This window comes from Bombus bifarius, unplaced genomic scaffold (assembly GCF_011952205.1).
Source record: "Bombus bifarius isolate JDL3187 unplaced genomic scaffold, Bbif_JDL3187 scf7180000007987, whole genome shotgun sequence".
NCBI lineage: Eukaryota > Metazoa > Arthropoda > Insecta > Hymenoptera > Apidae > Bombus > Bombus bifarius.
The window spans coordinates 2,202,120-2,222,977 of NW_022884369.1; the positions used below are offsets into that span (position 1 = coordinate 2,202,120).

A 20,858-nucleotide genomic window follows, 5' to 3' on the forward strand; every position below is an offset into this window, starting at 1 on the left:
TCAAAATTGGAAAAGAATTATAATAAATGATACGATAGAAGTAACTTTCCTAATTGCATAGTATGATTCTTTCTATCAGTGTTAAATTGGATAAACACATATACAATTATTTGATATTTACAGAGGTTGCAAATACAGGTTATATAAGTACAAAACGTGATAAATTGAACAGTTTCTTTTATTTTAACTGAGGCGCAAATCAATGCACATTGTTTATAATTTTAAATAAATTAGTATACTAAACAAAACAAAAAATTAAATACATAATCGGAAATAACGTTAGGTAAAGATTTCTATTTTTTAATTTCGAAATTAGCGAATGTAGGTTGAGATATTTCTTGCTCATTTCGAAACTCCGCCTTGTCTATGGCTGATTCAGGACTTCCGGTATATCGAAGCCAATTTTTCCTATAAACAGATACAAATAGAATAAGGACAATAAATATATCTGTTAAAATGTTTTAAAGAGGTAAAAACTCACATTTCTTCCACTTTGCTTTTCGATCCTTCAAGACGACCAACAACAGTACCTTGATGGGTATTCATACACCATCCTTTTAAACCTAATTCGGTCCCACGTTTTTGGGTATACTATATCAATAAAAATGACAAATTATTGAAAGTTATTTATGATCGTTCATAGAAAACTGATTTACCGATCATACGAACATGGACATATAAGTACGTGTTACATTTATAATTCAAACATAAAAAATCATTTTTTAATTTGAAATTTAAAAAATGTTAGATACATTTAATTTTCAATTTAAAATACCGATATATATGTATATATGTATACACTCATAACTACATAGTAACTGTTTCACCTGTCAGATGTCAGTTCTGTACTAAACAAGCCATAAAACTTGCAGCATATTTCTTCGTGATTTACGTTAATTATTGACCGTTACTTGATGCGATACATTACTTACCTTTCTAAAGAATACGCCTTTAAAAAAGAAAACTTAAGATCAGTATCATCATGATTCTATTATAGAAAAATGGTTACTTACCTTGTACTCTCCCATAAACTTCAAAATCAACACCGACTAACTGTGACATTTTCGGATTTGTATTTTGCGATGTTATCACTGATAAAAACGGCAATGTGATAAAAAGGCAGAGAACAATTGTAAGGTATAACTTGATTAACATTCAATCATTATTTGGAAAAATATCTGAATGTGCGTATGTTATTTCACGAGACGATAATTGACTAGATGTCGCCAGTTGAGATTCTATCAGCTGTTCCGGTTGGTTAATAGCGGTATCCTTGGAAACCACTCCTGATGTGTTTTAGAGCGAATTAAACTTAATTTGAATTTTAAGTAGGGTTGATACAGACGCAGTTCATATTTTTAAATCCGTATGCTCAACTTGAATCAATTCCAGCATTAATACACATTATGTACGATGAGATAAACATTGCAATAATAAAGAACAACGTTCTTCTAAATAATAAATGTATATATTTATGCATTTAGATTAAAAAATAGGTAAATGTATTAGTTTATATTTTAACCTGTTATGAACTTATTCACTACATTTAAAGGATTAAACGATTCGATGTGTAAATAACTTATATAATATAGTTAAAACTAATCAAGTAATTAATAAAAATTAAATGTACGTGGGAAAATAATGAATCATTTACAAGGTGGAATTAACACCTTATTTGAATTTAAAAATCAAAATCTATTCGCACATGTATATGGCTGATCAGTGTAGTTTGTATCGGCGCTGGTATTGGTCGATGTTCCGAAGCGCGCGCACAGGCATAGCAGCAAAAAAAGTCGCCAAGTATAGTGGCGTATAAGTCGTCCCCACCGCGGTATCTACGACCAGTCTCAAGCAACAGTTAATACGTGGTGGTTGTGTTTATGCGGTCCTCTTCAACCGTGCATGCGATTGTCCTTACGAAACGCAACGAGAATCTCATCATCGAGTCAAAGCAATCAATCGATCGCGTTATCATTATGTGCTACGTATCTCAGTCTACGTGTACCTGTCTCCCTGTCTATCTTTAAAACCCTTGGCACACAGCGTTACCCTCGTCTACGGAGATTCTACGCTATGGTAGACGATCACGTAAACTCAAATGCACGTCTTTTCGATAAAAACATTCGCGACGTTTGACCAACAGAAAAAGAAGAAAAAATCATCCCGTTAACGCGAAATCGTCGATCATTGGCCCGTAATCGATACGAATACATGATACGTACGCGATAGTCCGTGTATCTGTATACGAACACGCGAAATACCAGTCTTGTGTCAGTCGATGAGGTTAGGCTGGCGTATTTACGCAACGAAAATTCGTGTCGTCGGCGTACGGGCACACGATGCGGCTCTGACAGATCGTTCTATCGTCCTTGTTATATCGTTGGTTACACGTCTCAGGGCAGAACGTTGTGTGCAGTGCTTAAGGGTAGCGCCGGATTATTCGTCGTCGACGTCGGTGGCGACTTTGACAGCTTATCTGTTCGAAAAGTGAGGTTAATTCGGGAGGTGTGTCGTTGTGCGTGTGCGTTGACGTGCACGGAGGAACAGCAGGACGATAATATACGATGACGGCGATGTTAGTATCTGTGGCGGAGCTGTCGAACATTTTCTTTGTGCTCGCAGTGTCGATATGCTTCTGCGGAGTTTTCTTGTTTATCATCAGGTATTTATGTCATAGCTTCGGTTTACACTAGAAAAGTGGCACGAATAATTATTAATTGCTTGATTATATATGTTTTTCCTTGTAAAATTTTACGAATGACCTACGCTGCACCTTTTATTCAAGGCGTTTGGCATTTTAATTGTAAAAAGAAACATAGTCAAATAATTTCTGGTATTATCTATTGATACACAATTATCATACATATTGCAATATTTTGAAGAAGTTGTTTTGATCGTTGGTGATATCTCTGCAGATATCGTAAAATTAACAATTATTAAAATACGTCATTCCTCAAACAAGTCGATGATATTGTATATTGTTTTTTTCTTCACTTGTACGTATCACGTTTAAGGATGTAAGTAATTCCCCTCAATACAAGCATTTCCCCTAATCTCTCCAAAAAAATGTTGTCCGATAACAATGATTAATACGAGTTGCTATCTTCTATTTTCTTTTTTATTGTGGCACTCCTGCGCGCGTTCAGAAACTAAACTGTTAATACTGTGGCAACTCTTTTACGCGAATGAGATTGTACGCGTTAAAAAGGGTGTCAGAATAAATAGAATACACGGATGTAGGCGATTCAATTTTTATTTTCTCATTCGGAAAATATTTGCTCGTTCTTTCTTCAGCGAAATCAGCTCCTGCATATTGCAGCCTGACTTTTGGACCATCGTCGTAATGTTTCGAGAATAGTCTCGATGGAAATCATATTTCCGCATATAGAATTGACAAAACTACATCTCTCTAATCTTTCCTTTACTCATCAGTATTGTCGGTTGGAGAATATTCTATGACTAATAGTAAATATTTTGTGTTTTATGAGTCACTGGACCGTAAGTTATCAATTATCAAACTGGTGAAAGATACCATTGCGCTAGAGCAATATTACTCTGTCAATTGGTATAAATTAAATTATCACCATTGAATGCGAAGAGTATCGTTAGAACAGAAAGATTGTGTTTTTCTTCAGTATTACTCCATTTCACTCTCTAGTTTTATCTCGGAATATTATTTGCAAAGTTATTCAATGAACAGGACCCTGCTTTAAACAAATTTTTATTTTAATTCATTGCAATAAATCACATTAATTTTGTTGGTGTCCTTATGTACCAGGACAAAACAGTCCGTTATAATAGGTCTTTTCTTGTTTTTATTAACTTAGCCGTGTATTTTAAATTCAGTTGTATAACATTGGAAAATTTTGTTACCAATGGTTAATAAAATAGCTCAACTGTTAAAATTGTAATTAAATTATAATAGAAGGATCAAGGATATCAATGAAAATATAATATCCTATACTTCATAATTGAATATCTAGATACCCAATTCTTTAACGCTGTTTATATTAACACATTTGAAAGATTGAATTGTAAGGCTTGTCAGACTTTCGTTGAAATATTTAAAACAAAACCGAATTTAGAAATTTTTTATCGTACTATTTATTTTGCACCACCTGTGACGCTTTAAGATCAATTTCTACACGATGTCTCATTTATTGCATTATGAATCTCTACGAGTGAATAAAAATATTAATTTAAACATTAACGGTGCATAGTGTAGTAACTATTTCGTCATTTCATTTTTCTGATTGCATAATATCAATTTATTTTATAATACGATGCCCCTTAGTTTCATAACATTTTGCTACAGTAACTTAATAAAGATCTAAATGGTTATCTCTATAAAAAGTTGTTCCCCAGGCCAATAATCTTAATAGTGGAGTTAAATTTTGTTTCCTTTTCTGTTTCTTTCTTTCTTTTCTTTTTCCCTTTTACCTCACCTCAGAAGTTTCAAGGTTAATTCTATTTCTTTTAATATCTCAAGGCGAGATCAATGGAATCGGCGTTATTCTGTAAGACGATCGTAAAAGTGGGCGATAAATTGGCACTTTCAATTTGCTGGTAAAAGTGTGCTGTAGGATAGAGGACACGATGGCTGAGAACAGCTGTTTAAACATGGAAAATCACCGAAATTCTTGTAATCGCACTTGTAGAGTTGACAAGGAATTATTACATTGAAGGCTGGAATTAATTTACTCCAAAATGTAAGATGAATTATATAAAAAAAAATTGGGTGACCTTGAAATGAACGCAGTTAACGACTGACGAGAGAGTCAGTCAAAGTTCCCGCTAGTCAAAGTTTCTCCTCTTGTCAAAGCAAACAACTTTCTTGCTTCTTCGACAGCGCAAAATTGAGACTTTTGTTTAAAAAATTAGTTTCAACCGTGCAATTTGGAAATCTGGAGAACCTTACCGGTGAAAGTCAAGAAGCAAAATTCCATATAGTAGAACGGTTATTTATTGTGACCAAAGTTTAGTTAATGTTAGATTAAATGAGCTTCTGTTGATTGAATTCATTTATTTGAATGACGACTCATTGTCTATGAGGAAAATCTATAAATTTAATTTTGTTTTAGATAAATTTTAATTCCTTGCACGAGAGTATGAATTTGTATAAATATCAGTAGTAAGCAAAAATTTATGAAATGGAATTAATATTAATAACTTAACTGTACATGTTTATGCAAATTCATGTCTTTACTGGCTGAATTGTAGAAGAAGAATATAACTATAGATTTGTTTTATCCACTTAATAATGTATTATAAGGAATGTTCTATCTTCATTATTTTACATATTTATGAATATCATGTATATTTTTGCCACATTTTCAAATTCTCATAAATGTATAAACATCCATAATGTATCAATAATCAGCGATCTACCAGCTTAATTAAGGACAATAGTCGAAACTTTTGAAGGATCATTTCTAAGGCAATCAAGTATTATTTTTTTACGAGATGCTTATCTTATTAGATATGTTTATGGAGAATTTGAAAAGAGATATAAAATTGTTATTTATGACAAGACACTTTCTCGTTTACCTCCTTTTCGAATAAAGTAACAAGTTAGCTGCATGATGGCAATCTGAGGTCACTGAGTGGCATTCAAACAACCTTATAATATTATGATTTATCTCGTTTTACCTATGATTAAATAGAAAAAGCGAATGGAAATGACGAATAAGGTTTTCAAACGTTACATTGATTATGCAATCGCTTATTCTAATTCGTGTACTCGAACCGACGCGTTATTACATTGCAAAATCGGTGATTTGCCAGTTTTGCCGGTCGTTCGGCTTTTTTCTGGAAATGATTTCTGTATACTTTCATGGAAATTATGCAACGCCATTGGAGACGGTTGATCAAACCGTTATTATCTTGCGGTATTCGTTGTTGCTTGTCTACTGCACTACACGAAGTAAATACTTCTCAAGAAAAAAAAGAAAAATAAAAAATAAAATAAAAGAGAGAGAAAAACAATATAAATGCAAGAACAGATATATAACATTTCAGTAAATTTCCAAATCTTTATAGTTACATATGGCAAGCTATTTTAATGTTTGAAAGCATACAGATATCTATATTATAATTTAACTTTATTCGGTTTTCTGAAATCATGGATTTTGTTACTTTTACAACATTTTCTCTAAACCAGGGATAGTAGACCTACCATAAACCAAATGAAAAGTTATGAATTTCCGTGGTATGTATAAATAGTATAATAAACTGAGCTCATTTACACGTGAACTATCCTACTTGGTATCCAGGTAGTATCCAGGTAGTATCCAGGATAGTATCCAGGTAGTATCCAGAATAGTATCCAGGATAGTATCCAGGATAGTATCCAGGTAGTATAGTTCACGTGTAAATGAGCTCGGTTTATTACATACCACGGATACCTGGTATGCAGGATACTATTGTATCCTGAAAATTTTATCTGAAGTACAGACTTATAAACCAATAACAGTTTATCAGGTAAGAACCATTTGCTGCAATAATGCAAAGTTCGTTGGACAATTTCGACCTTAAAAGTTAATTTAGTTTTTCACCTTTTCTGTTATTATTAATATAATGACAATTATTTGGTGAAACTGCAAGTCGAAGGTTGAAATCCCGTTATTGGGAGTAAGAAGAAATTTCTATGCATTGAGGCATAGGATTGTTTGCGTCGATTGCAAATGAGGAATTCAGAGGAAAAATGGTACAAGCGACAACATCTATAATTTGCTCTCAAATTCTTTTTCGATAAGTCTCTCTATCTAAGAGTAAAATGTAAAGCTTTAACAAAAGGATCTACGTCTCTAAATATTAAAACACAATCTTGTGGCTACAAAATAAAATACTGTACTCTCTCTAGGTAAATATAGATCTTATGTACGGTTCCCTTCACTTATTTCAATTTCGGGTGAAAAATTGACACAAGTGATAGACGAGGATAAAACTGAAGTTTGGTCTTCCCGTGAATATCAAAGTCTGTGCGAACTCTTTCAGGAACTTTCAGTTCCATTTGGAATATTTCTTCGCGCTGAAGGAGCCGCTTAGTCCAGCTGTACGATTCCCAAATCCAGCAGCCTTATGTCAATAAACCGTTAACACGCTTACGTGAAACGTGCGATTCGCCTATTTGAAAGGAGAAAGCCGTCTGAAATTTCAAAGTTGCGTGGTTTACTTTTTACGCTGTCATAAAATAACTTCAAAACTACACAGTCGAATTTAAATCCATCGAAACGAAACCGAGCACGAGTCCCGTTAACGATACTTAAATCGGACATTTTCGAGAACCTAACGGAGGAAATGTAGTGGGAAATTTGATCTCGTGTTCCTTTTGATATCATCGATCATAGGATCGTAGATTGACGAATAATTCGCTGCAACCTTATGTTGCGGTATACGTGCATGTGTTCTCATGGCCGCGAGGTTATTGGCAGTACGCGGCCGTTCGCACACTAATTCGCTCCAAAGGATGAATAACGAAGGCAGTTCGATTATTTTAAATATCGAAGGACGGTATAGTCGCGTTCTTTCATTCCAGAGCCTTATCGTTACATTTTATTGGAACGAGGTCTGCTGAAACGAGGCGATACGTTGATTCTTCTTTTTACCAGCTTATAATTATTTCTTTGCATCTTAATGTCGGTAAAAAAAATGGATCAGAGTTCGTAAACATAATTTTTCAGATTTTTTATGAAAATGATTATTTATGTAAAGTAGTTGTTTGAAAAAATTCAAACTCGGTCGAATAACTTATCAAGATAGAACTTATTCGTTGCCTTCTCCATTTATTCAAATATCTGATTATTATCTATCCGTACGAGTTACGTTTCTTCTTCGGGAAAAAATAATTTTTCAGATTTTTTTATGAGAATGATTATTTACGCAAAGTAGTTGTTTGAATAAATTCAAAGTCGGTCGAATAACTTATCAAGTTAGAACTTATTCGTTACCTTCTCTGTTTGTTCAAATATTTAATTATTATTTATCCGTACGAGTTACGTTTCTTCTTGGGGAAAGAATGGAGAACGTAGAAGAAGCAGAATCTTTCTTCTAGAATAATTCACCGCGTCCGATTTATTTTTTGCGTTACTGTGAGGAAGAAAGCAAAGGAAAGATGAGAAACTCTCAGCAACTAGCCGATACATGATTTTCAAACCCGTTAGTTCATACTTGTTAATAGGAAAAGGTAGTATACTGTTATTTCTCGGATGGTCTAATCGTCTCGCGTTCAAGATCGCGCATACCTGCACGTAGGACACTATCGTCGTTTAACTTATAAACAGTATCTCGTGTGTCTAGAGAGAGCGGAGTGCTAATTATAAGCTCTGAAGAGCAAATCAAACTTTTAATGTTGAATTATGAATACATTATGCGGAATTGTAAAGTCTCTCGCGAGTTACAAATATTAATTCTTTTACTTCAACGTTTTGAAGCTTAATTAAATTAGTCTATTAATTTAAAAGCGATAATTTCATAGTGCCCTTGTAATACCCTTATAATACTAAAGGAAATTAGGGCATAACAGTTTGAATGCGAACGACTTCGAAGAATTTGAAAGTTTACTTTGTTGCGAATGTAAACAACTCTAATGATTATATAGCGAACATTTATGCATTTACGAGAAACTTAATGATGCAAAACACACAAATGCACAGAATACATATGATATATTAAAATATATGAAATATTCAATGTACAGTGCTTTATAACATTTAACGATCGAAACATATCTCTGCTTTGTAAGAAATATTTCTCAGAATCAATAGCTGATATCTGTCCGGATGTTTATGCTTCTCGAATCATTTCAAAGGCATTCTCTACGCGAAAATATTTTATATACAAAGCATAACAAAAGGATAATAACGGATGAATATGCACATCATCGACCGAGGCTCTTGCATTCTGCAGTAGAGTCAATCCTTCTCCAATTGACAAACGTATCGCATCGACTCGCAGTCGCAGATTAACCGAATGTGTCAACGTCAGTAAAGCGATTTTTGTATCGTCTTACAGCTTAGCTTCACGTTTCGCTAACCATACCACAAAAATATAAACTTGAAAAATCGAGGACTCAAGAAAAATATAAATCCGCATAAACAGCCACGTATTAATAATAAATGACTGAAAATGGTTCGATTAAATGAGAAATCCGATTTCTTTGTACAGGAATATGATCGTGCTTCGTATTCACGGCGACGAATTGATGTTTGGAGGGAGTGGAAGCGTAATGACACATTCGCCGCGCATACCTCAGATGGAGATGATGAAGGTCCACATTCCCTTCACCTTCAAGCTTCACGAAAGTTTCAAGAGCACTTATACCGGTGAGTCTTTTTCTTTCAATTTTCCTTCTTCACAAGTCTGTCGAAGAAATCGCAAGCATGACACTTTCGAATTGATACCGAGAAAGAAATTGAAGAAACGCTTGATATGTTTTACCCAACTGAATCACCAATTTGAATAATTTCAATGTTATCATCAAAGGAAGAACGATTAAATATATAAAAATTATATAAGTATATAAAATTATACAAGAATTCCAATCCAGTATCTCATTTCGAACGAACAAGAGAGGAGTACACGAATAGTTGAAATATCTAATTAATTGAATATCCAGAGAAGTTCGCAAATTATTTTAAAATTCAAATAGACGTACTATCTAGTACGAATGATGAATTATCATTAATTATTCTCGCGTAATTAACATTCTAAATTAGGAATGTCGTTGGGAAAAAAGACAAACCCGTTTTTGATAAACAGATCGGAGATCGTATCTCGCACAATCGATGTACTAACGCCCGGACGTGTCTCTTCTTCGTTTCATCTAATACTCTCGGGATTAGTATTCGTTGCCGTTTGAATAGTCGTCAAAATTCACGCGTCGTTCCAAGCAAACACGGCGATTCATTACGAAGAACTCCATAACTTTTCGAATCTATATCCTCGCTCGCGAATCAACGTTCTTCCGACGATTCTTCTCTACAAGAAATCTTTATTACTTTGCTCTCTACCAACAGTAAGCATCGTTTAAATTTCGCAAGTCTTGGTTCGTTGGGCTAACTGACTCTTGAAAGGAGCAAAACCTCCTTCGCGTCTCGATCGGCTCAAAAGTAGGTTATAGACACCGCGTAAGAAGAAAAAGAAGAAAAAAGGTGAGACGGTCCTCCCGTTGGTCGTCATTGTCGCTTGTCGTAATTGGTATGCAGGTGTGAAGATATCTGAAGTTACGAAACGTTACCTTGACCGCTTGGCCAGGTCATTGTGAGTCATTTAACCGGGGATAATTGATCGCAGGCAAGGGATCTATCTCATAATTATATTACTTCGCGCAACACTTTTTAAAATTGCTTCCCATTTCGAGCAAATTCATAGATTAGTATGTAAATATTCGTTTTTACATACCTATGTATGAAACAAATTTTCTTATTGCACATTGGGGAAAAAAAAGTTTGTGAAATATTCAAATAATTGTATAGCTTGTTCACAGAATTATATTTTTCTTTATTCTTTTAAAAGCTAGATTTTTATACGTATTTTAGGCAGAATTTGATTTTTAGTAGCCCATTGATACAATGGGTGAGATTAATAAAGCGAAGACTTATTAGCTTTAAAAAATTTCAATTACTATTCAAAAGTATTAACGTAGTTGGCGTGGTAACGATTTTCGGAATACGGCGGCTTAAATATGCAAAGACATGCAAAGCATTCATTGTAATGTTTAAAGGGTAACACGAATCTTTATTTAGATTCCGCATCTATAATTGTTATGATAAGCACCTACAATTTATTCATGGTAAAACACTTATTCTACGAATAATTTATACTTGATTGATTTATTATGTGAAGGAAGTAAAATCGCTTCGATTCATTATTAACAAATTAACAAGAATTATCTTCATCCGTAAGTATAATTATTCGCAAGTGCTTGACTTTTAAATTCTTACGCAATTTCTGTTTCTCGAGTGCATATTGTTCTTCCCATTGATTCCCGTTACATACATACAGCTTGTGCGGTTTCTTCAAAGCGATAACAGATATTTCCTGAACAATCCATCTTCGGTCAAAAGCACAGTTAAGAAGAAAAAGAAGCTTCAATAGCTTTAGAGTTAACGAATAACCGACGAAGATATATCCTGCACAATGCACACGGTTGAGAACGATCTTCTTCCCCCGCCGTGGTCACGTTTTATTACGCGACCGGTTGATTTATGCTTGACACCCGCCGACCCTCGATAAATTCATTAAACCACGCGTATTCGTGTGATCGCGGGTGTATTTGTTACGCGCAGGGCTAGTCTCTGTTAACCTTGCGAGTGTGCCTTGGATTTTATTCGAACCATGCCACGGACCATGCAGCAACAATGATGGAGCACGTGTCCGATTGTTAATGGAAACTCGATTAATCAGAATGATGATGATCGTCTGCAATAGTACTCTCGTGTATTGCTCTTTAGTATGAAAGAACAGCAATTCGTAAAATTATCTTATGTTGTTACAACTTTTTTCTTTGGATTCTTGTTGGATACGTTCGTCTTTTTCTAATTATGTAAATCTTATAATTCGATCAGGTGTGAGGAAATTAAAATATTCGTAAAATTACGATACATTGATTTTCTTTCAACCGTAGATATTCCTGTGTCCTCGGCTCGTTTAGTATATATCTAAGAAGTTTCTGATATATCTTTTATACCTTAAGTTATCTTTTTCGCCAGTTGGCCATTAATCATTTCATTGGAACAGCTTCTGCGTGTTATGTGTCCTGTCGAAGAATTCTCTTACGTTAAGAAATCGACAAATGTTTACTTCATCTTTAAGTTTAGACGAAACTCTAATAAACACGAATATTGTCCATTATTCGCTATCTGATACGAATAAATTTGTCGTCAACATCCGTTCTAGAGAATTACTGATTAACTTAAACGTACGTAAGATAAATGAAACGTCAGAGATAAGTGATATTTTCCTCGTTGATATCTAACTCGAAGACGATAGTGGCTCGTTTCTCGTGGAAACGATGAATTTTCCCGGTAAGGCGCCAATAGAGGAGAGTCATGGCAAGGGCAGAGTATTTTCGAATTCCAAACTCGCAGGCAAAGCTGACCATGTAAAACCGTGAGGGTCGATCGCGGAGGTATAGACTGTAGAATCGTTCATCGAGGACAGCGTTTGCTTGTCGGAACACACAAATGTTACGTAAGTTACGTGACAATATGTGTAATAATTTCCACTTGATCCTGTGGAATTATTGATAAACTCAATGTAAGAATTATTAATAAATCTGAGCCACCAGCTGCTTGTACGTGGGTCTTTCTCATCCTTGATAGTTTCGAATAAGGTTCTTCGATCGTTCTTTTGGCAATAATGTACCATAATGGAAAACACATTAATCGACAAGTTGCTGTGTGTTAATGCTGGTCGTTGGCAGATGTTTGAAAATCAATCGTACTTGAACGATGGTTAGTAAGTAAAGTTTCTTAATAATTTACTATGTTTTGAAAAACTCATTAGGATCAATAAACGCCATATCGCTAATGGAGATCTTTCAGAATTTTATAAACATGTAGGTATATCTAGAATCTTCATTTTGCAATGCTTTTTCGACTGGATTCCAATGTAACGAAATCAGATTTGAATTAATAGATATATCTCCAATGAAAGAAACGCAAAGATATGTTTTGCTAATGGAGCTGATTATCATTCAAAAACAAAATTACAAAAACAAAATCTGACGTCGGACATTGATTAATCCTATAACGACGTAGCTTGAGAGAGAGAGAGAGAGAGAGAAAGAGAGACTCATCAAATGTAGCAACATAAATTTCACATTTTAAATATCACCGTGTATCTAACGCAATTATTAATATTTGTTTCTTATATGTAATTAAAGTAATGTACCTTTTGCATCTCATACAATAGAAATCCGAGAAATTGTCTTCCTAAATCTGAATTCTTCGTCGTTTTATCAAAGGATTAAAAAACGAACGATGTCCTCGAGAATTCCGTAACAGCTCTAAAACAGAACCTTTACCATCGATCGACCGATGGTTGATCGACGTTATGCGTGTCAAGTTCACCGACTCGTTCGAAAAACTTACTTAACAAGCATGTTACGAGTTGCAGCGAGCGAGATGAAAGGCAACGAATCGAAAGCTCATTCATAGCCTGGCATTTTACCGAGCAAATATTACATCTGCCTGCGTATCGGTGAACGGTTGCCGGCACTAAATAGCTCTCTCGGTACTAAATAGCTCTCCCGGTCTCATTGTGCAACATGTAATCGCGATTGAATCGAGAGAGAGAGAGAGAGAAGAGCTTGTGGTCCAGGTTACGAAAGGTAAACCAACCGGTGATGTAATGTTGCGAGTCGATTGCAAGATTCCTTCTTCGACGGGAGAAGCGAGTTAACCTGGTGGTGATCGTCCGCTCGAGACGAAATCTTCTCATGATCATCGCTATTTAGTTCTCGTACTTCTTAACGATGTTAAAGCTTTCGAAACTTGTACGTATCTCGATAATTGCCGCGTTTCGCAGTTCCACGTTTCAATTTAGTTGTTTGGCGATTGCTACATTGTAAATGTAGGATGGAAGAACGAAAATGATTCGAAATAATATCTCTAGGATAATACGGACGAATATACTTAATAGTGATATTAGTAATTAGCAACGTCGATATAAGTAACGTATGAGTTTTATAGCAAATCCAATGGAGTAGAGAAGTTATAAAGTAGATTTCTATTTACTTTTAACGTAACGTATGTTATCTTCATTTGTGTACATATTTCGTATTTCATGAATATTTTACTTTCTTGTCATATTATGTTGCTAAAAGATATCTTTCCTCATGGCGTTGAATTATGAATAACGTCAGGATGTATGTTCCATAACTTCAGGTAGCATAGTGAAGACCTTGTTCTTATTTTTTGGCTCCCATCTTGTAAATTCCAGCCTTGTTCCCATATACCAGCCTTGTTATAAGTTCAAGATGTACATGAGTATGAATAAACTTGGTGGGCACTTAGTGAATCATCAACGTAATAAACGAGTTATTAAAAGAGTTAATTCCATTAAAGGGACATTAATAATAATTTAATTACTTGTTACACAAGATGAACTTCGTAAAAGGAATTATCATATTCATCTGGAATCTAGAGTACAACAATTATTTCTTCATCGGTTCAAGGCTCCAGTTATCTTACTTTCGTTTCTTAGAATTCTTTCTTTCATTTCTTTGAACGTATTTTTAAGTCCCAGTTCTAGTATCACGCAAACGTGACAGATTTTATTACGGTATCACATGTCCCAGAACCATGTCGTTATTAGACAACTATACCACGTACGTTCAAACTATCATTTAAGATAAAAACATTCTTACTCCCTTTCCCAAGCAATAGATAGCAGCAATCTCCTTCAATTTCAATCTCATTTCTATCATTTCGAACATGCTGTGCTTTTTTTTGATGATCTTGCATCTATCATATTATATCCATCGTATTTTGCTATCGCTAACGAATCTTTTAGTTGGAGGAAAATATATAAACCAATGAAGTATGAAGCCTACGTAGAAATTCGTTTCACCTATCAAATATTATAGCGAATATCGTACAATTTTCGTTTTCAATCTCAAATAAACGTTAGAATAAATCCTCTTCCTTCGGATCTCCAACTTCTTTTGTTTCATCGTTTCTCTTTTTGCATTTTTTTTCTATTCCTCTCGTGACGTGTCCTATTCTCAAGCAAATAGAGTGCGTCGTTTTCAGGAAATTTTTTCGCAGGCACGTACTCACGAGCATCGTAGCGTGGCGTCGCACATAATGCAACATCCTGTCGAATCATTGCTTTTGTATTACGTAAAACGCCGCCCGGTATACGAGGGCAGGATAAAGAGAGAGGAGGAGAAAAACGCACACTGCAGCGCCGTTCTTTTTCTTCTCCTCCTTCTCTTTTTCACTTCTTTTTCAGTCTTTTTTCTATTATTATACGCGTGTCCCTGGCCAATTGCACAGAAATGAATTCGCCGACTGCAATTATCCTCGCGAGTGAGTTCTCGACCGCCTCCTACTTTCATTCTTATTCCCACAATACATAATAGGCTGTATTGTTAGAAAAGAAACTAGACTACTCCTCGTCCTTTTACCAACTAGAAGTAAATTCTTCTCTTTTCTTTTCATATATATTTTTTCTGCTCGTCTATATCCCGTTACGTCGTCTGTAGTCGCTTCATCGAATATGTAATAGTAACTGAACTGCTCGTAAATTTTCTCCAAGGAATCATATAGCACAATTTCTCGCATGAAGACAGTTTTAAAATACAATCTCTGTCAATCATATATTACCAAAAAACTGTCATCTTATTAAATTTGTTTACGGAGTTCTGTGAAAAAATATTTACGTGAAAAGTGTTACTTTCTCAACAGTATCGTTTCTCCTTTTATATTATACTATTATATTATACTTTTTATACTTATATTATACTTTTTTATACTATTATATTATTATACTTTTTATATTATACTATTATATTATACTTTAAATATTATTATATTTTATATTATACTTTTTATATTATATTATACTAAGCTACGTTCTTTTATCTACCAAACAACACAAAAACCAGGAAACCAACATCATACTCATATTTTCTTCCTTATAATCTCCATACAAAGTCAGTTAAGCTTCTGGAGGAAGCGTACAAAGTAGAGGATTTGTTCATCGATCTCTTTATCGAATCCCAAATGAAGAAGAACGGCGCCCTTGAAATTTTAAATTACAATCGCGTTGATTCAAACTTCTCATTCAGCGCATTTAGCCGTGTGAAGAATCGATTTTGATGTGCTGATCGAAGCACACGGTGAAGAATCTATTTTAAGAAATCGAGTTATGCGGTAAATATTCCCTTGCATATATGCACACATGTACGTATGTACGTTTTGTTTGATCTGTCTTTCTGTGTTGGATCGATAACGCGGTTTGAGAATCGGACGAGAAACGTCAGAATAATTTTAGAAAAAGGACACTCGAGAAGCCTTAAACGGGAACGATCGTAACACTGTAACGTGTAAGATAACGGTTCCTGCCGCGCAAAAAGAACGGTTTCTCGTTTGGTTGCCAAAGTCACAGTACATGTCAGTTAGTACCAGAGTTTAGAAATGTGCTCACGTAAGAAATTATACGTTCTACCCCACTATTGGTGATTTATGATCCTCTCAGAATTGTAGTTTCGTAGGTAATGATTACACTTGCGCTTTTTTTAGAACAGGTTTTAAACAGAGAGATTATTCGTTTAAAAAGAACCAATTGTTACATTCAAATGATATTTCTGTAGCTAAGAAGTTTTCGGATATTGCAGAAAATACGTTTCAGATCCATCAAGAGTTGTTTTCATCCCCTTCGATATGGATCTTGGATTTTCGTTAAAATTTAGCCATTTACGTTTAAAAATGGTCAGGAAGTTATCAATTCTAAAAATGTTATACCGAGCTACCACAGTCTTGATCTTTTTATATTTTCACCTTTTTCATATTTTCCAAGAAACGATAATTTTTTGTAATTAACATTGTCTAGTAATCTTCTTTAAAAATCTACATTTCTCAATGTCAGCTCTGGGTCTCCACTCCTCTTTTCACTTTTCTTTATTTTCATGGCTACCGTATCCAGCTTCGCAGTACAAAGTTAACAATGGCGATAATAAATTATTATTGTTATTATTATTATCTATTTAATTCTGGCTTTTTTGCTTTGAATGGCTTTCAGTTATCGGCCTTGCAACCGTACATAATCTTTACCCAATACAACAATAATGATAGTGAATTGTAATGAATAAAGAAGTATGGAATTCGATAAAAATTTCATAAGTCGAGAAAACAAAGACTCTCCGAAGTGGAAGGAAAGGAAAAGCGAACGGGCACAACGCAAATAAGAGAAATTTACGTCAACTTGCTCAAGGCATTTTTGCACCTACAATGACCTACATAGTTCTGTTGTTTCTCTAGTCAATACAAGAGTTTCTTCTTCAAGGAAAAAGAAGCGTACACTAACTAACGACTATTTTTGCACAGTACGCATCCTTTCCATCTCTTCTAAGCTTTTGTAAATTTACACACGACAAATATTTATGCCATTTGTATCCACTCGGGATTGAGAGAATTTATATTTTATCCCGCACGACTTAGTTTTTCTTTTTCCTGTTTTCCTTTCATTTCTTGGAAGCTATCATAGAACTGATATGAAAAAGAAATGACCGTGTCTTTTTTTATAGTTAGTTAATTGCAGATATCATGTATATCGCAATTGATTTAATTAAATTAAAAAATCGCAAATTTAATTAAATTAAAAAATCGCAAATTTAATTAAATTAAAAAATAAGTTGTTACGTGTAAAAAAATGTAATGAATTTTTTTCTATATTCTATATATATATTTCTATTTTCTATATTCTATATATATTCTATATACGAAATTGATGATCTAATCGTAAGAAATCTAGTTTATCACGTGTACTGCGTACATCTCAAATCCATATTTTTTTACGATATACTTTATGATACCGACTTGATAAAGTCTTTTTAAATACTGAAAATCCAATCAGCAATGAAGGTGTTAACCTATTCATTAAATTGCTTCCTAATCAAAGAATTCTATATTCGTAGAATTAAAATTTAACAAAAACGAATCAATTTTAGTTAGACCAATTTCGATTCTTATAATTCCTAGGAAAATTGAAACAACACATAAAAGGTAAAAAATAAAGAAATTACTATATTGCAAAGATTGAATGAGTTAATATTGTTCGTGATAATATTCGCGGTAAAAATTCTGTTTGATAAAAGGTCAACAAGAATCAGCGAGCAAAGTTAAAAAAGCGGACAAAAATTCCGAGTGAGCCTAATGAAGATTGTAAACTGCACAGAGCGACGGAGCTTTAAAGATCAGAAACCCAGCGGAGAATTGTAAATGAGTCGTCAAGTGGTTGGAGCAATTAATGGCTGCGGCTTGCTTTCGCATATATTGTACTGCAAACGTTTGCTTGTGGAAGCGCTAAAGAGTTGCAACAATAGGAGCAAAATAAAAGTCAGTGCTTTCACACTTCATGGTCACGCGAGCAATTATCATCTCCCCTTTGTTCCTTTCGTTCAAATGAGAATCATAAACTTTTAAATTATTGGCCATAGTTTCATTTACGAAACAGTTTTTAAATTGTAATTTAATGTAAAATGTAATTCAAATTGAAATAATTCGATTGCATTATTTTGATCTGTTTTCCTGATAAAGAATTAACGTGGTATTTGGAGGAGATAGACAATTTTTTTCTCGAATTATTAAAATTAGTCTTTGACATATTTACAGATTTTTAAGTGCTTCTAAACTTCTGCATATGCACCGATCTCTTTCTTTTTCTGCAACATCGCCTTCTACTGATACTAATAATATCATACCTGTTAATTCAAGGACGAATAATATCATACTTTCGTAATAAATCTATTGCAATAGAAAGTTCCATTAACCGAGCATGGCCGAGTAAAATCGCAGAAACAAATCTACAGAAAGGAAATCTTAACTCAAGTATCCAAGACCTCTTAAAATACCAAAAATAAAGCTACTTGAATTGAATCTCGACTCAGACCATCGATCCACCAAAATGCAGTGCAATGTTGAAAGATAAACAGATGAGAATAAAATACAAGATATCTTAACTATAAAATAGATTTACCTTCTAAGAAGATTATAGGATATTTAATTATATCTTAATCAGTCTTATCGACATTTAAAAAATACGATTAAATTATAATAATCCTCTTAGCATCCATAAACATCCCATTTACATCCTCTTAATTGATTCACCATTCTTACAATACACTTAATTGCTCAGTATTCTCTAAAAATTATCATCGAGCTGCCTCAAATCGATTATTTGACATTACTACTAGCCAAGACTGTTGGTCGACAAAGGTTTAAGATCTTTCTTGGCACAACTATGATGTTGAGTTTTATTGAAATAGAAGCATAATTATGTACCAGACTATGGATATTTATACAAACTTATTTGTTTTGTAGTCTAGTCGTAAATTTGTACTCTAGTCAGTGAATCTACTCGCAAATTTGTTTTACCTATTAATAATATAAAAAATATTGTACCTTGGTTAGTTACTTATTTTTGTACCGAGCGTGCATTCTATTTATTTTTTCATCTTTAAATTCCCACGGATGCATAAAAATCCGTAGTCTAACGATCAGATATATCTCATTATTTTCATAACTGTTTTTCCTTATTATACGCTACTTTATCCGTATAATATGCTTCAACGAATATGCTTCTAACATAGACAGATACTGCCTTTCTCCGTAATCCTCCAGTATCTCTGGCTAACTATAATCTATCATTTTTGTGGAGTAATGCCTCCAGTTTCCGCGGCGACCGGACATGATTGAAGCGCGGTTGCGTGTTCAGCAGCCGGCTTATTCCACGAGAGGATTTCGACATCGTTTGCTCAAGGCTAGGAACTATTACACGTACATATGACCGATCGCCAGTCGCCGGTTTTGGATCGGTTTCTCCGTGTTGTTGCGATCGCCCGAGCAAAACGATACGAAGAATGCTACTAGTCGTAGCGTACCAACATCTTGTATAAAATGGAATAACAAGAAAAACCCGGCTTGTCGTACGTGACTCTCTGGGCGTAGAACAATCAAGGTCGATAGAAACGATCATATGCCATTTATGTAGGCCTTTCTGTTTCTGCGGATATATTTACCCTGATATATCACGCGTTCTTTTCTGTTCTAATCGAACGTGCGCTTCGAGTAGATTTTTACGCCCGATCTTATGTTTCTTATCGTTATGTATGTAGCGGGCAACAACAATGAATTGACGCTATATATCAATTACGTCACGCAATATCAGAAGCTAAATTGATTAAGTCCATTTTCTGAAAGTATCGTTGCTTTAGTGTCACAATTACATGACTCTTGTTTCATTCTTTACAGACTAAAGAATTAACTTCGATGGAGTTCTTAATTATAATTGAACATGTATAGGTAACGTATTATGGTAGATATTATTATTATTATTACAACCGATATTATAATCTCAAGAAACGAATTAATCTGCTATTATCGCGTATACATACATAGATATGTTCGTGAAATGATCCCAAGTTTTAGATTTGTATATATGTACGTTTGATAAAAATAGCGTAGTTGGTACGGTGGGATGAACTTCACTGTATCTGCAGTGACGATGACTAACTTGGTATATATCTTGACTTAACTGAAGAATTCACTTTTATCTATTAGATTTCTAAGTAAGTCAAGGTCAGTGTGTAGACGGTCAGTGCTGATCGGCAAAAGGTTGGTATTTGGATTCATCGTTCTACAAAAATTAGATAAACCTTGATCTCTTATCGTTTCTTGCAATGAAGCAATAATCAGGGAAAAGTTAGACACGGTATTTTTATTAACTAAAAAGATATATGTATACATAAAATATTTAAAATAGAGTACTCAGTATAATATTTAGTACATGATGCAAATCTCACTGCGTTTGAAATCCGGTTATGATGATCAGTTCTCTCCATCGCCTATATTCTATAAACTTTCCATTAGCGAAGGAAGTGATAATCTAGTGTTCTCGACACGAGTTTAAGTATCTATCTAAGTATTCAAGTTTGTGATTCGCGATGAAAAAATTGTAGAAGAGATCGATCTCTCGGAAGTCGTGTTTTCCCCGAGCCAATTAAAGCTCGGTGGTGACGAGCGACTTTTTGACGCTGCGTCGTATGTCTCCTTCTGTTTTCCCAATTAAAAACAACGAAGACAAATGTATGACGTAGCGAGAACACAGCGTCGAAAAATCGCTCGCCCTTA

At 34.3% G+C, this 20,858-nt stretch overlaps 2 protein-coding genes across 4 annotated transcripts in view; one reads left to right on the top strand and one right to left on the bottom strand.

The window, feature by feature from the left end:
• LOC117205205 (cell growth regulator with RING finger domain protein 1-like) overlaps positions 1 to 20,858 on the top strand; it is a 43,158-nt gene that overhangs the window by 14,409 nt on the left and 7,891 nt on the right. Inside the window, exons 1-2 of one of the 3 annotated variants that reach the window (XM_033443389.1) lie at positions 1,817 to 1,974; positions 9,166 to 9,323. In XM_033443389.1, the coding sequence (XP_033299280.1) occupies positions 9,170 to 9,323 (154 nt within the window). In that variant the 5' untranslated portion in view covers positions 1,817 to 1,974; positions 9,166 to 9,169. Of the gene's footprint in view, positions 1 to 1,816; positions 2,663 to 9,165; positions 9,324 to 20,858 lie in introns of those variants that run through there. The other 2 variants (XM_033443387.1, XM_033443388.1) reach the window with 2 other exon arrangements.
• Positions 161 to 1,248, bottom strand: LOC117205214 (acylphosphatase-1-like). Its single transcript, XM_033443401.1, has 4 exons — positions 1,014 to 1,248; positions 933 to 949; positions 482 to 591; positions 161 to 408 (listed from the first exon to the last, which is right to left on the bottom strand). The coding sequence occupies exons 1-4, from the start codon at positions 1,153 to 1,155 to the stop codon at positions 294 to 296; spliced, it is 384 nt and encodes a 127-aa protein (XP_033299292.1). The 5' UTR covers positions 1,156 to 1,248; the 3' UTR covers positions 161 to 293.